General features: G+C 39.8%; 1 protein-coding gene across 5 annotated transcripts in view; it reads right to left on the reverse strand.

The window, feature by feature from the left end:
* The window catches only part of LOC135691166 (b(0,+)-type amino acid transporter 1), a 53,540-nt gene that overhangs the window by 20,224 nt on the left and 20,491 nt on the right, over positions 1-12,825 (reverse strand). Inside the window, exon 1 of one of the 5 annotated variants that reach the window (XM_089116092.1) lies at positions 10,032-11,662. The exons of 3 other annotated variants lie outside the window; for them this stretch is intronic. In XM_089116092.1, coding sequence (XP_088972218.1) covers positions 10,032-10,587 — 556 coding nt within the window. In that variant the 5' untranslated portion in view covers positions 10,588-11,662. Of the gene's footprint in view, positions 1-4,869; positions 7,882-10,031; positions 11,663-12,825 lie in introns of those variants that run through there. One more of the 5 variants, XM_065208949.2, reaches the window with a different exon arrangement.

Genomic DNA, 12,825 nt, shown 5'->3' on the forward strand with positions numbered 1-12,825 from the left:
TGTCGACGTGAGGTACTCCAACGTTTAAATCTGTTAATATTTCAATACTCGTTGTTTCTAAAGAGTTTCTATAAAATGACGTTATTAATTCAAACATGTATTCAACTTTTCACGCCAGGAATTCACGCCAACAGAAACTTCTTGTGGAGGGTTTTCTCTCGTAGCTACAACAGTGGGTTGTTTTCAATGCTCCATGAATTTCAGGCAAATGATTTGCTTCCGTTCTAATGCTTTAAATTAAAGAGAACAGTTTATTTTTTGTTATCTTTGTCTTAAGATTTATGCACACCAAGCAGATCGTAAGTTAAGTAGAGCAACCACACCTAACGTTTTATGCAAAATTTCTGACTTCTTGCCATTTTCAAAATTCAATTGTTTTTTGAGTTTTGCTTTAAGTACTGAAGTTTTTTTTACTCAAGAAAAGATGAACAAAAATATGACATACTCCTAATTAGTACGTTATGGTTAGTCTTTGGAAAAAATTGCTCGGATTGAAAATCTCCAGAAATCCTTTTGCTTTAGGCAAAATCTCGTCCGCTATTTGCAAGAAGTAATCGCCCGTCGCCCTGTAAAGTGGGTTGTAGTTCAAAAGATCTGTTTTAAAGCCCACAGCACACGGCAGACTTGTCTTTGAAAGGCGAAGATTTCTGTCTTTGAGTAATCCGCACACGGCAGATTTTCGTCTCTGAAAGACGAACAATTTTCGTCTTTGAAGCAATGACAGAAAACTGCTTGACGGAAAGTTCCAAGAAAACATCTTCATGTGATCAAAACTTAGTCGCTTATTGGCCACCCAATCTGTCTTCGAACGATTTTTGTCTTTTGGATCCGCACACGGCAAACTTTTGTCTTTGTCTTTCAAAGTGCGTCTTCGAAAAAGACTATCTTTGAAAGACAAAAATCTTTGTCTTTGACAAGCGCATACGGCAGATTTCTGTCTTTGGAATGCTCAAGACAAAAATCTTCGTCTTTCAAAGACAGACTGCAATATACAAACAATTGTAAAGACGGAAAAACTCAAGTAGCCACCCGCTCAACTTGATCCTTTGGCCGAGGACACACTCACATCATAATATGATACTTTTTATATCAGTGTTATGGAGCTTTTGCACAGCCAAAGATTGACCATGTGATACGCTAAACTTAAAGGTTTAGGTTTAGGCCTATTCTATGGAGTCACATCGTGGACAAAATGACAACCGATAGATCGTACCGTGATACGTGGATCGTACCGTCAGATAACCGTGGATCGTCCCGCTACGTCACGGTTTGACAAATGACGACTCGATCTATGGCATCGTCCCACGATCTACGAATCATAACATGATTGGTATTGTCTCATTGTGATTCGTAGACATTCCCGTCAAATCAATAATCATCCCCTAATGATAAACATTGTATGCAGCCTGGTTTACTGAGCTCAACAACGGAAGTAAGCTTTTTTTTGAATTGCATTGCTCACACAGAAGGAAAGCAGGTGTATTGCGATCAACTGGACATGGGATCAAAGCTGGCATCCCGGGAGAGGGTCCGTCTGATTCTGTAAACGGTAGGCAAGAGCAAACAAAAGATACCATGGCTTTAAAAAATATATAATCTTATTCAATTTTTGTTAATTTTAACAAAAGTGAATATTTCTTTGAAGAAATATCGTGCCAGTGTAGAAAACCCAGCCAGTGGCGGATTTAAGGCGGGCAACTAGGGGCAGTTGCCCCTCCCTCAACGAGTTGAAGCAAGTATGGTGCCCCGTTTTGGAAATTGTGCGCCCCCTTTAAGGAATATGAATCAGGTGAAAAGTTTCTAAGACCGATAAATCAATTTGCTTCAGGGATTACTTCAAAGTTATGTTGTTCATTCCGAAAATGGATCTGAAATTGTTGTATACAGCGTTCTGTCGTCATCAATTTTTGAAAATTGTTCAGCGCCCCCACTAATAACTGCCCCTCTTTCAAGTTTGCTCTGGATCCGCCCCTGACCCCAGCCTTGGTTTTGAGAACGTATAACAATTTCCTATCCATTCAATGGAGACCATATTAGCAAGTTGATTTTAACGAAGCAGTTAATTATGTCCGAAAATTGTGACCTTTCAAGCAAAAGATGCCGAAAATTTGTTTGATGATCAAAAGGCATTCCATTTTCTTTCATGTGCGAAACGAACAAATGTATTCTGTCCCGTTTGGGCTGTAGGCTGCCAGATCTTTCTTCTTTTGGAGTTTTATGTCATGGACTCCGCGCAAGTTGGAAGCTAGAAAGTGGAGGAGGGGCAAAGGAAAATTTAACATTTATAACAAAATATTTTTAAAAAAGCTCTATTGTTTTGCCATGTCCCCCGGCCCCCCTTCGTCAGAGGCCCTGTTTGTTGCCTAAACTTTTTGTGCCAAAAGCAAACCTTACACGGAAGTTATTTCTCCAATTAAATCTCTGTAATAAGCACATCCGTTTGTTCTTATCTCTAACCTCAAACCATGCAAGCCGGTTGATGACACCTGATTTAAAAGATGATTGTTGATTTGACGGGACGGTCTACGAAGCACAACGACACAATACCAATCAGGTTATGATTCGTAGATCGTGGGACGATGTCATATATCGAGTCGTCAAGTTTGTCAAACCGTGCCTTGACGTAACGGGACGATCCACGGGTATCTGACGGTACGATCCATACTATTCAAACATTGAGCATGTAAGGTGGAAGTGGAAACAGCTTACTTGAAAGTTAATCTGATAAACTGTGGCCTAAGTTTGTGTCTTTCGTGTTCTGGCATGTGATATTCAACATCAGAAGGGCCGCATCAAGGGAGGGCTCGAGCATGCAACCCTTTTCAATAATGTAAATTGCTGTTTACGCGGCAGTAAATATGTTGATATTCCAACTTGCAAAGATAAGAAGCCCATTAGTTCTTAACGGAATCTGACAGTTGGTTTCAATTCTAACAATTATGACTTAATGGCCATAAATTTGCAAAAAGGTCCTGTTTCACTTTTGTGGGCCAGGTACGGGTGACTCGTATAGGGAAGCAGGAAGTAAATTAAGTCAAGAGTTGGGCAAGATTTGGAAAAATTTCAAAATAGCCGCGCTTTAAATAAGAGAATTTTCTCTCTCTTGCCCAAAAGATCGTCTGAAAAAGGAAATTTTTTTAAAAATCTGTCTTTAAATTTGGGTTTAGAATCAACTGAATATTGAAAGAACTCTGAAAAGGCAAAAACTCTCAAACGGTTACACTAATTTTTTTTATAAGAAACAAAGGTCGATGTTGAGTATTCAGTTTCTTAATGTTCTGGAAATTTCAAAATTTTATGCCAACAGGGTAAGCATGTTCTTGGATTTTAGAAAAATTCGTTTTTCTCAGTTTTATCACGATTTAATAGTTTCTTAATTTTTTTTGCTTCGAGTACTGGAGTTTCTTAATTTTTTCTGACTGTCCAGTACTCGTTTTTTATAGCCAGTTTCCTATAAAAAATGGAGTGTATTTTGAACAACGTTGGTTTGTAGTTCGAAGGCAAAAGTCAGGTGGAAACCCATGTCATGGAGAAATATTTCAAATCGTACGACAGAAATGAAATACTGAGATAAACTGGGCTATTCTCTGTTCCGGGCAATTTTTGATCTTCACATTTGCCAAAAACGGATCATAGAATTGGAATCTTCATGTTGAAATTAGTCTGTGCTGAAAATTTCAAGTTGTTTGGACCGTCAGACAGCGTATTAACCCATTTTCAAAATTAGCTTTTCCTATATATTTCAATGGAATTTCTTGCTGTAGTGAAAATTTTTCCCTACAACAGCGAATTCTGGTCAAATCTATGGAAATATCTAAATATTCAAATTGACGTAACTCGCGAGCGAACGGTCCAAACGACATGAAACTTAAAACTAATAATAATTTCAAGATGACGATTTCAAATCTGAAGTTCATTTTTGAAAAAGGTCTGTAGATAGCAAGATGGAAAATCGATGACCTCAACCCTGAACGGAGAATAGAGAACAGTTCCTGTCCCAATGGCTCTCGCTGTGGGCGTACAGCATAAACCGGAATGAATGGACATAGAATACTTGCAAGACCTAATGCCAAAGAAAATGGCGTCTGTTCGAAGATTGTTGTTATTGAAAAAAAGCGAGGAAAAAAGCAAATAAATGGGTACTTGGTTCGGATAATTTATTCAGAACGTCTGCAGAAGGGGGAGTTTCATCTTTTGGTAAGTGACTTACGCTTACATTGTCAGGAATAATTACTTTCGAATGTCGCCAACTACATATGAGGAGCTTTTATCGTTTATTGCACCAAAGACGCCTGTTGCTAGAAACGTCCCATTCCATTGTTTATGTTATAGGTGCGGGATTTTCCCAGCATTGTTTAGGCCTAGTCATAGGTTACTCATTCTTCACCCATGTTGTTGTTTGAACCATTGCGTAGTTTTCTGTCGTTTTGCATACTTTTGATTTAGATATGTTTACATTGCGTAGCACCATTCGGCCTAGCCCTTCCTTTGGGTTCGTGTCAGATGTCTTCAATTGCTGTTCTGATTGGTTTATTTTACATGGCGAAAAAATTCGCAGCGAAAAAGTAGGAATGGTTTCTACTTTTTCGCAGCGAATTATTCGCTGCGAATTCGCTGCGAATTTTCTAATCTCCACTTCTGCGCATATTTTTCGCGCATTCGCGGCGAAAAATTCGCTTCGCACGAAAAAATTCGTCTCGTGTAAATCAGGCTTAAATCAGGCTTTATACACAAGTTTCTTTTAAGGGGTTTTCTTGACCTTAAAAAATCATGCACGATCTTACGCGCTGATTACATGTTTTCTTTCAGCCACGCGGTGGTAAAACAATATTTAAGATGGCCGAACAATATTTAAGGCTAAACACTCACCTATTGTCAAAGCAGCAAACATTTTTGCGAGACTTTGTTTGGGGATGACAGTTGGATAGCATTCTTGAATCGCTGGGTAAAATGGCTCTATGATATAATTACCACAAGTCAAACAGATGGCTGAAATTGCGGATGGTTTCAAAACTAACACGCTGGTCCACGCGAAGCAAAATGCAGGCAACGGGCCAAAGGCTTTTTTAAGATACGTATACTCTCCACCCGACTCTCGTATCATGGTGCCCATTTCAGCATACGATAGCGCACCTAACGTGGCAATCACTCCACAACAAGTCCATACGACTAGCAGCATTCCCACAGATCCTGAAAGCGAAGCTACGGTCCTTGCTGATGCGAAGATTCCTGAACCAATCATGGTTCCTATGATGAGCGAGATTGCACCAAAAAGACCAACTGTCCGTTTGGTAGTTACAGCTATTTTCGAGGTAATAGCAGGAAGGCATCCTTGCTTGTCGGCAGCAAGTGAAACCTGGCTAGTCGACACAAGATCGGCAGTGCTTTTTGCCTCCTGTGGGTCTTGAAATGAATACTTTGGCATCTTGGCAAGACTCTGTAGTAAACAGGTATGATTGCCGCAGAGCTGTTCTATCAACCAGTGCAAAAGGAATAGGGACGGTTAAAGTGTCCAAGATTGCGACTGTGAGATCCTATATCACCCACTTCACAGAATCCACTTCCTACCTGGCGCATGCTGTTACGAAAAATAACACACTGTGGCTGCACTAATACGGGGCCGACCGAATACATGGTCGGCCAAATATTTGGCCTGCTTAAAGCCTTTTGAAGCCGGCCACAAATAAGGTCACTTAGGCGTTGCGTTTACACGGGACCGCTCAACTGACCCAATTCTTATGACTTGCGCAATGTGTCAAAAACTTGAAGCCAAAAATCATTGTAAACAAAGAGCTAACATAACTTTTCTCATTTGGCTGACATAACTGCTATCAATGATTTGAAATTTGCGATGTTTGCTATGTCTTTCAGTTTTAAATTTCAAAATGAGTCTTTCGACGAAAGTCGTTCATATTTTCAGCAAAGCACAAGCAACAAACGCAAAAACCAACCAACAACAATACATTAATTTCGGCCCCAAAATTTCAATTTCCTATTTTGTGTTTGCCTCCGTAGCGGCCATAACCGTTTACACGGGGCCGCTAGCAAATTCGGCCGGCCAAGTTTCAAGAAGGACCCTTTCCTAGGTGGCCGAATATTTGCACGCTTAGGCCTGGTTCCAAAATCGCACTTCTCATGTGCCGAACCTAACTCTGTTTGGAGCGACACTTGAGCATGTTTAGCGCGACTCCCGTTTCAAACGTCGAACTTAATCATGTCGCGCCAAATGGGTTTTAGGATTGTTACATGAAGTATCTTGGTTAAGGCGCGCAAACTCAAATATTGTTTGAAACGCATACGCCCTCCAAGAAAGAAATGAATTCTGTGAAGGAAAATAAATCAAATATAATTATGAATTGAGTTTGGTACATGACAAGTTCGACGCTTGAAACCGTGCCGTGCTGAAGCCAGCTCGGCAAGCTCTGCCGATCCAAACAAGTCTGCTGCTCCTCACTAAATCTGCCATACCAAATTGATTCAAACGTCGCGCCCCTCATGTACTTGATTCTCGAGTTAGGTTCGGCACATGAGAAGCGCGACGTTTGAACCAGGCCTTAAGTGACCTAATTTGAGGTCGTTTAGCCGGCCCCGTGTAAATGCAAGGCCTAAGTGACCAAATATTTGACCGACCAAATATTCGGCCGGCCCCGTGTAAACGCAGCCTGCACAATATCGGATTGGTTTAATATCAGATAGGGCGCCTGTTTACACGACAGTAGATACTCGGCACTGCGAGATGCAGTCTTTTGTTATGGGGCCTCTGCGTTGGTATTTGAGTCGCGAAATGGCGGGAGCAGGGGAGAAAGCTAAGGAAGAAATTTTTTCCTGAACTTAGCAAGAAATTGAGCTGTTGCTAAAGACCGTGAGATCGCATGCAGCGAACTCTCAATTCGAGGGGAAAGAGGGGAAGAGTGTGAAGTCTTCTTAAAGATAAGGAATATATTGAAAAAAGATATTGGATTGGTTTCACACCACTTTCGTAGCAGAGTGTTTCATTCCGCAAAAGCGAAGCGATAGCATATCGGATTGGGTCCTCATCGTGTAAACAGAAGGCCTATCTGGTATAAAACGAATCCGATATAAAGTGAATTCGTAATTATAATCTAAGATCAGGTTCACTATTACAACTGCCAAAAGCCAAAACCACAACCTACGGCACCAGTTCATTAGCTTTCAGGGGCAGCATCCTCTGAAACAGCCTGCCTGATACTATAAAAGACTCACCGTCTGTTGATAAATTCAAAATGTTGATAAAAGAATGGAAGGGTGATAACTGTCAATGTAAAAATTGTCGGTAGAACAACATCAGTGGAAAGCCCCTTCGAAGTATTATTTATGCAAATATTTAAGTTAAGTATTAGTATTACTCCGTAAATTTTCATTTTGTATATAGTTGGTTTAAATTAGCTGTTGTATTTAGCTATTGTAAATACCAACTTTAAATAATGTAATGGAAACTTTTCATTTTGAATTCCTGTTAAAACTACAATTACAAATCTCACTTTTACAAGGTAATTTGTAACTGGCTAGCCTGTGTTTACAAAATAAAAACTATTACATCGTAGTAATGAGAAAAAAAAATGTTAAAAGGGGTATAGCTCTGGATTAGTCCAAGTTTTGTTTCTACAGCAGACTATATAGTATGTGGTGCGAATGGAGATGCTTGTAAGTTTGGAGATGAGGTAGCGTTTCTGTTGATGATCAATGGACAAAGAGTCACATATAATAATAATGATAATAATATTAATAATCGTGTAAACGGGGCCTTATTGAATGCCCGGTCGTCCATACCCAATACACATCGACAACTAAAGAGGCTGTTTTCTACAAAGCGAAATCTGGACTAAGAAATTCTGCAAACTGGTCACCACATCAAAGATGATTTGCTTTCTGTATGCCAAATTGTCATTTGTAGAGGAATGACACCCAAATTTATCAAATCTTACTGTAAAAGATCCCAGAAAAAAACATAAATACTAAAGTAATGAGAAGTAGACCGCCTTTACATCAAATGCACCTTCGCATAATCTGTTCAATTTATTATATTTAGATTTATCATATTTTCTATCAACTAGAATAACACTAGTGGCATTTCAAATCTACACTGTTTTGTTGTTTTTAACATGTTTTTTTTAAATAAACATGTTTTTTTTCGAAGACTATCTTTGAAAGACAAAAATCTTTGTCTTTGACAAGCGCATACGGCAGATTTCTGTCTTTGGAATGCTCAAGATAAAAATCTTCGTCTTTGGCCGAGGACACACTCACATCGTTATATGATACGTGGATCGTACCGTCAGATAACCGTGGATCGTCCCGTTACGTCACGGTTTGACAAATGACGACTCGATTTATGGCATCGTCCCACGATCTACGAATCATAACATGATTGGTATTGTGTCATTGTGATTCGTAGACATTCCCGTCAAATCAACAACCATCTATTAAATCAGGTGTCATCAACCGGCTTGCATGGTTTGAGGTTAGAGATAAGAACAAACGGATGTGCTTATTACAGAGATTGAATTGGAGAAATAACTTCCGTGTTAGGTTTGCTTTTGGCACAAAAAGTTTAGGCAACAAACAGGGCCTCTGACGAAGGGGGGCCGGGGGACATGGCAAAACAATAGAGCTTTTTTAAAAATCTTTTGTTATAAATGTTAAATTTTCCTTTGCCCCTCTTCCACTTTCCAGCTTCCAACTTGTGTCGGAGTCCATGACATAAAACTCCAAAAGAAGAAAGATCTGGCAGCCTACAGCCCAAACGGGACTTCTAGTTTGGGGTCTGGAACTCAGGCTACCGTACGGGTGACTCGTATAGGGAAGCAGGAAGTAAATTAAGTCAAGAGATGGGCAAGATTTGGAAAAATTTCAAAATAGCCGCGCTTTAAATTAGATAATTTTCTCTCTCTTTCCCAAAAGATCGTCTGAAAAAGGAAAATTTTCAAAAATCTCTGTCTTTAAATTTAGGTTTAGAATCGACTGAATATGGAAAGAAGTCTGAAAAGGCAAAAACTCTCAAACGATTACAATAATTTTTTTTATAAGAAACAAAGGTCGATGTTGAGTACTCCAGTTTCTTAATGTTCTGGAAAGTTTCAATATTTTATGCCAACAGGGCAAGCATGTTCTTGGATTTTCGAAAAATTCGTTTTTCTCAGTTTCAATAGTTTCTTATTTTTTTTTTGCTTCGAGTACTGGAGTTTCTTAATTTTTTCTGACTGTCCAGTACTCGTTTCTTATAGCCAGTTTCCTATAAAAAATTAGTGTATTGAACAACGTTGGTTTGTAGTTCCAAGGCAAAAGTCAGGTGGAAAACCCATGTCATGGAGAAATATTTCAAATCGTACGACAGAAATGAAATACTGAGATAAACTGGGCTATTCTCTGTTCCGGGCAATTTTTGATCTTCACATTTGCCAAAAACGGATCATAGAATTGGAATCTTCATGTTGAAATTAGTTTGAGTCGAAAATTTTATGTTGTTTTGCCCGTCATACAGTGTATAAACCCATTTTCAAAATTAGCTTTTTCTATGTACATTTCAATGGAATTTCTTGCTGTAGTGAAAAATTTTCCCTACAACAGCGAATTCTGGTCAAATCTAAGGAAATATCTAAATATATTCAAATTGACGTAACTCGCGACCGAACGGTCCAAACGGCATGAAACTCAGAAATTAGACTAATATCAAGATGACGATTTCAAATTTGAAGTTAATTTTTTGAGACAAGTCTGTAGATAGCAAGATGGAAAATCGATGACCTCAACCCTGAATTGAGAATAGAGAACAGTTACTGTCCCAATGGATCTCGCTGTGGGCGTACACCTATAAACCGAAATGAATGGACATAGCATACTTGCAAGACCTATCAACAAGATTGAGTTATACACAAGTTTCTTTTAAGGGGTTTTCTTGACCTTAAAAAATCATGCACGACCTTACGCGCTGATTACATGTTTTCTTTCAGCCACGCGGTGGTAAAACAATAGTTAAGATGGCTGAACAATATTTAAGGCTAAACACTCACCTATTGTCAAAGCAGCAAATATTTTTGCGAGACTTTGTTTGGGGATGACTGTTGGATAGCATTCTTGAATCGCTGGGTAAAATGGCTCTATGATATAATTACCACAAGTCAAACAGATGGCTGAAATTGCGGATGGTTTCAAAACTAACACGCTGGTCCACGCGAAGCAAAATGCAGGCAACGGGCCAAAGGCTTTTTTAAGATACGTAAACTCTCCACCTGACTCTCGTATCATGGTGCCCAGTTCAGCATACGTTAACGCACCTAACGTGGCAATCACTCCACAACCAGCCCATACGACAAGCAGCATTCCCACAGATCCTGAAAGCGAAGCTACGGTCCTTGCTGATGCGAAGATTCCTGAACCAATCATGGATCCTATGATGAGCGAGATTGCACCAAGAAGACCAACTGTCCGTTGGGTAGTTACAGCTATTTTCGAGGTAATAGCAGGAAGGCATCCTTGCTTGTCGGCAGCAAGTGAAACCTGGCTAGTCGACACAAGATCGGCAGTGCTTTTTGCCTCCTGTGGGTCTTGAAATGAATACCTTGGCATCTTCGCCAATACAACGAGGCAGCCTTCCTATTTGCGAGAAATTAACAACTACTTCAAGTCAAGACCCACACTAAACTATATCTTGCACGAGCTTTGAAAAGCATGACTATAAACCTAATGTCTGGACCGCAGCCTTTGGCCCCAGTTGCAGAAAACGTATCATATTTCTATCCTCATCACCAATTCAGTGCCACGCGACTTATGTTTCCTGACCTGTTATCTATTTTTTTGGCAATTCGAAAAATGAGGTGGTTACGCCAGGGATTTACCTGGCCAGCCTTCGGCGTAGAGGAAACACGGAATGTAACCTGCCCTATTTTTTAACCCTAAGATATTACGCTCATCCTTTCATATGGAAAGAGGTGGAGATTTAACATTCAAGTTTTCTCAACAACCTTTTTAACAAGCCCGGTGAGCTTCTTCTGCACGGTGGATAGCAGGTAAATACGGCAGTGGCGGCTAAATCTGTTTGAGCTGGGGACAAAAAATATGTTCCTTGGTACTTTCCTGGGGACGCGAGGAAAAAGAACAATCTACATCAATCTTAGGCAGCCTTTCCACTAGCCCGGGTTAAAACAAAAACGGGTTTAAAGTTGTGCCTTATTTATCTTACTATTTGAGGTAAAGTAATCGAAGACATCATTCAGGCACCAACTAGGAGCGAAGTGATACCAGCTTTGCCAATCCCTTGGTCCCAAATTATGAAAGGAACATTAAGATTTTCATTTTCAATGACCAGCCAGTTGTATTGTTTGAATTCAGATTGGTTTTTTGGAGTTAAATGTGCACAGAGGCGGGATATAGCTTTATAAAGCCCACCGCAGGTTTTTTAAGGCGTGAACTGCGAAAGGAACCAAAAAAACCTTAGCCTTTGGTTTAACGAATTGGTTCCCTTCAGAGTTGGTTATATCGGGATTCCACTGCTTTTTACAGCGAGTTTCGTCCCATGCACACCTGTACCAAGCCACCAAAGGCGGTCACAACATACAGACAATAATATGCATTATTCTTGAGTTTGTACTAATGTTAAAACTAATGTTTTATGACTAGGCTTAGTCAACACTCGGAATTATTTCGTTGGTTGAACACTGACGAATCATGAAGGCCTTTTCAGGGAGAAAAATCTGTTGCCAAGAAATTTACTCTTGCAAGAGGAACCCTTTCCTAGAATTCTCCCACTTTTTACTGCCTCTTACCAAGCAAAATAATTAGCAAATTACATTAAATAGTTCTCCATAAATTAAATGTAAATACCTAAATAGCTCTCCATTCCACCTGAAGTTTATTGTCACACTTAACCACTGAACAAAAAAGGAAAGATCTGTAGGATCATCAGTGTAATCTTGTAAATGCATTGACATTATCCAAAGTTTACGATGCCGGAATACTTCCAAGAAGACATTGTCAACAACCGCCTTTCATAGTTAAGTCCTCACTGAAGCAGTCACGGGGCGGAGTGCCATAGAAAAAGGCAGCCGGTGAAGGGACTACTCTTTGTTGCTGTAAAATACGGAAGTCCTCAAAACAACTTTACTTATTCTAATATTCTAGGCTATCAAAACGACATATCCTCGAGAAAAAGTAGATGAAATAATACACTATCTGACTAACCCCTGCCTTTATATTGTTTTCTACTAGTTTATATGCGTCCAGTAAAATAGGCAAAGTCTTTCGATATACTAGAGGGGAGATTCCCAACTAGTTCTTAAAATTTCCCCATAAGATGGTCAATGGTTGCCCACTAGCAAGTGTCCTTTAGGTGAAAATAGCCAAGAATGCTGTCGAAGCCCCCGAAGAATTCTAGGAAAATTAGCCTTGGTAAAGAAAAGACAGAAATGTCTCGCCTCTATCTCAAATTGAATGATCACGCCCCCATAGGGGTCACGTGATAAAAAGCAGCTTGCTCTGCTAAAAGATTTTGGTGAAAGAATTCACTCGCACTCCTGTGACTATCGCTAGGAGAAGGGGGGAGCCTCTATCCCCTTTCTGTTTTAGGCTTTGGCTTGGTAAAGACCAAAATTTTTTAGCAGACAAACTGCTTTTTATCACATGACCCCTATGGGGGCGTGACCAGACCATTCAATTTGAGATAGAGGCTAGACAATTTTGTCTTGTCTTTACCAAGGCTAATTTCCCTAGAATTCATTGGGGGCTTCGACCGAATTCTTGTTTTTACCAAGGCTAATCTATGTACCCTGCCGTAGGGCCACTGGCAAGCCCGTGTAGCGGGCTTCGTAG

Source organism: Rhopilema esculentum, chromosome 4 (genome assembly GCF_057945365.1).
Source record: "Rhopilema esculentum isolate cy_ngs chromosome 4, ASM5794536v1, whole genome shotgun sequence".
In the NCBI taxonomy this organism is placed as follows: Eukaryota; Metazoa; Cnidaria; class Scyphozoa; order Rhizostomeae; family Rhizostomatidae; genus Rhopilema; species Rhopilema esculentum.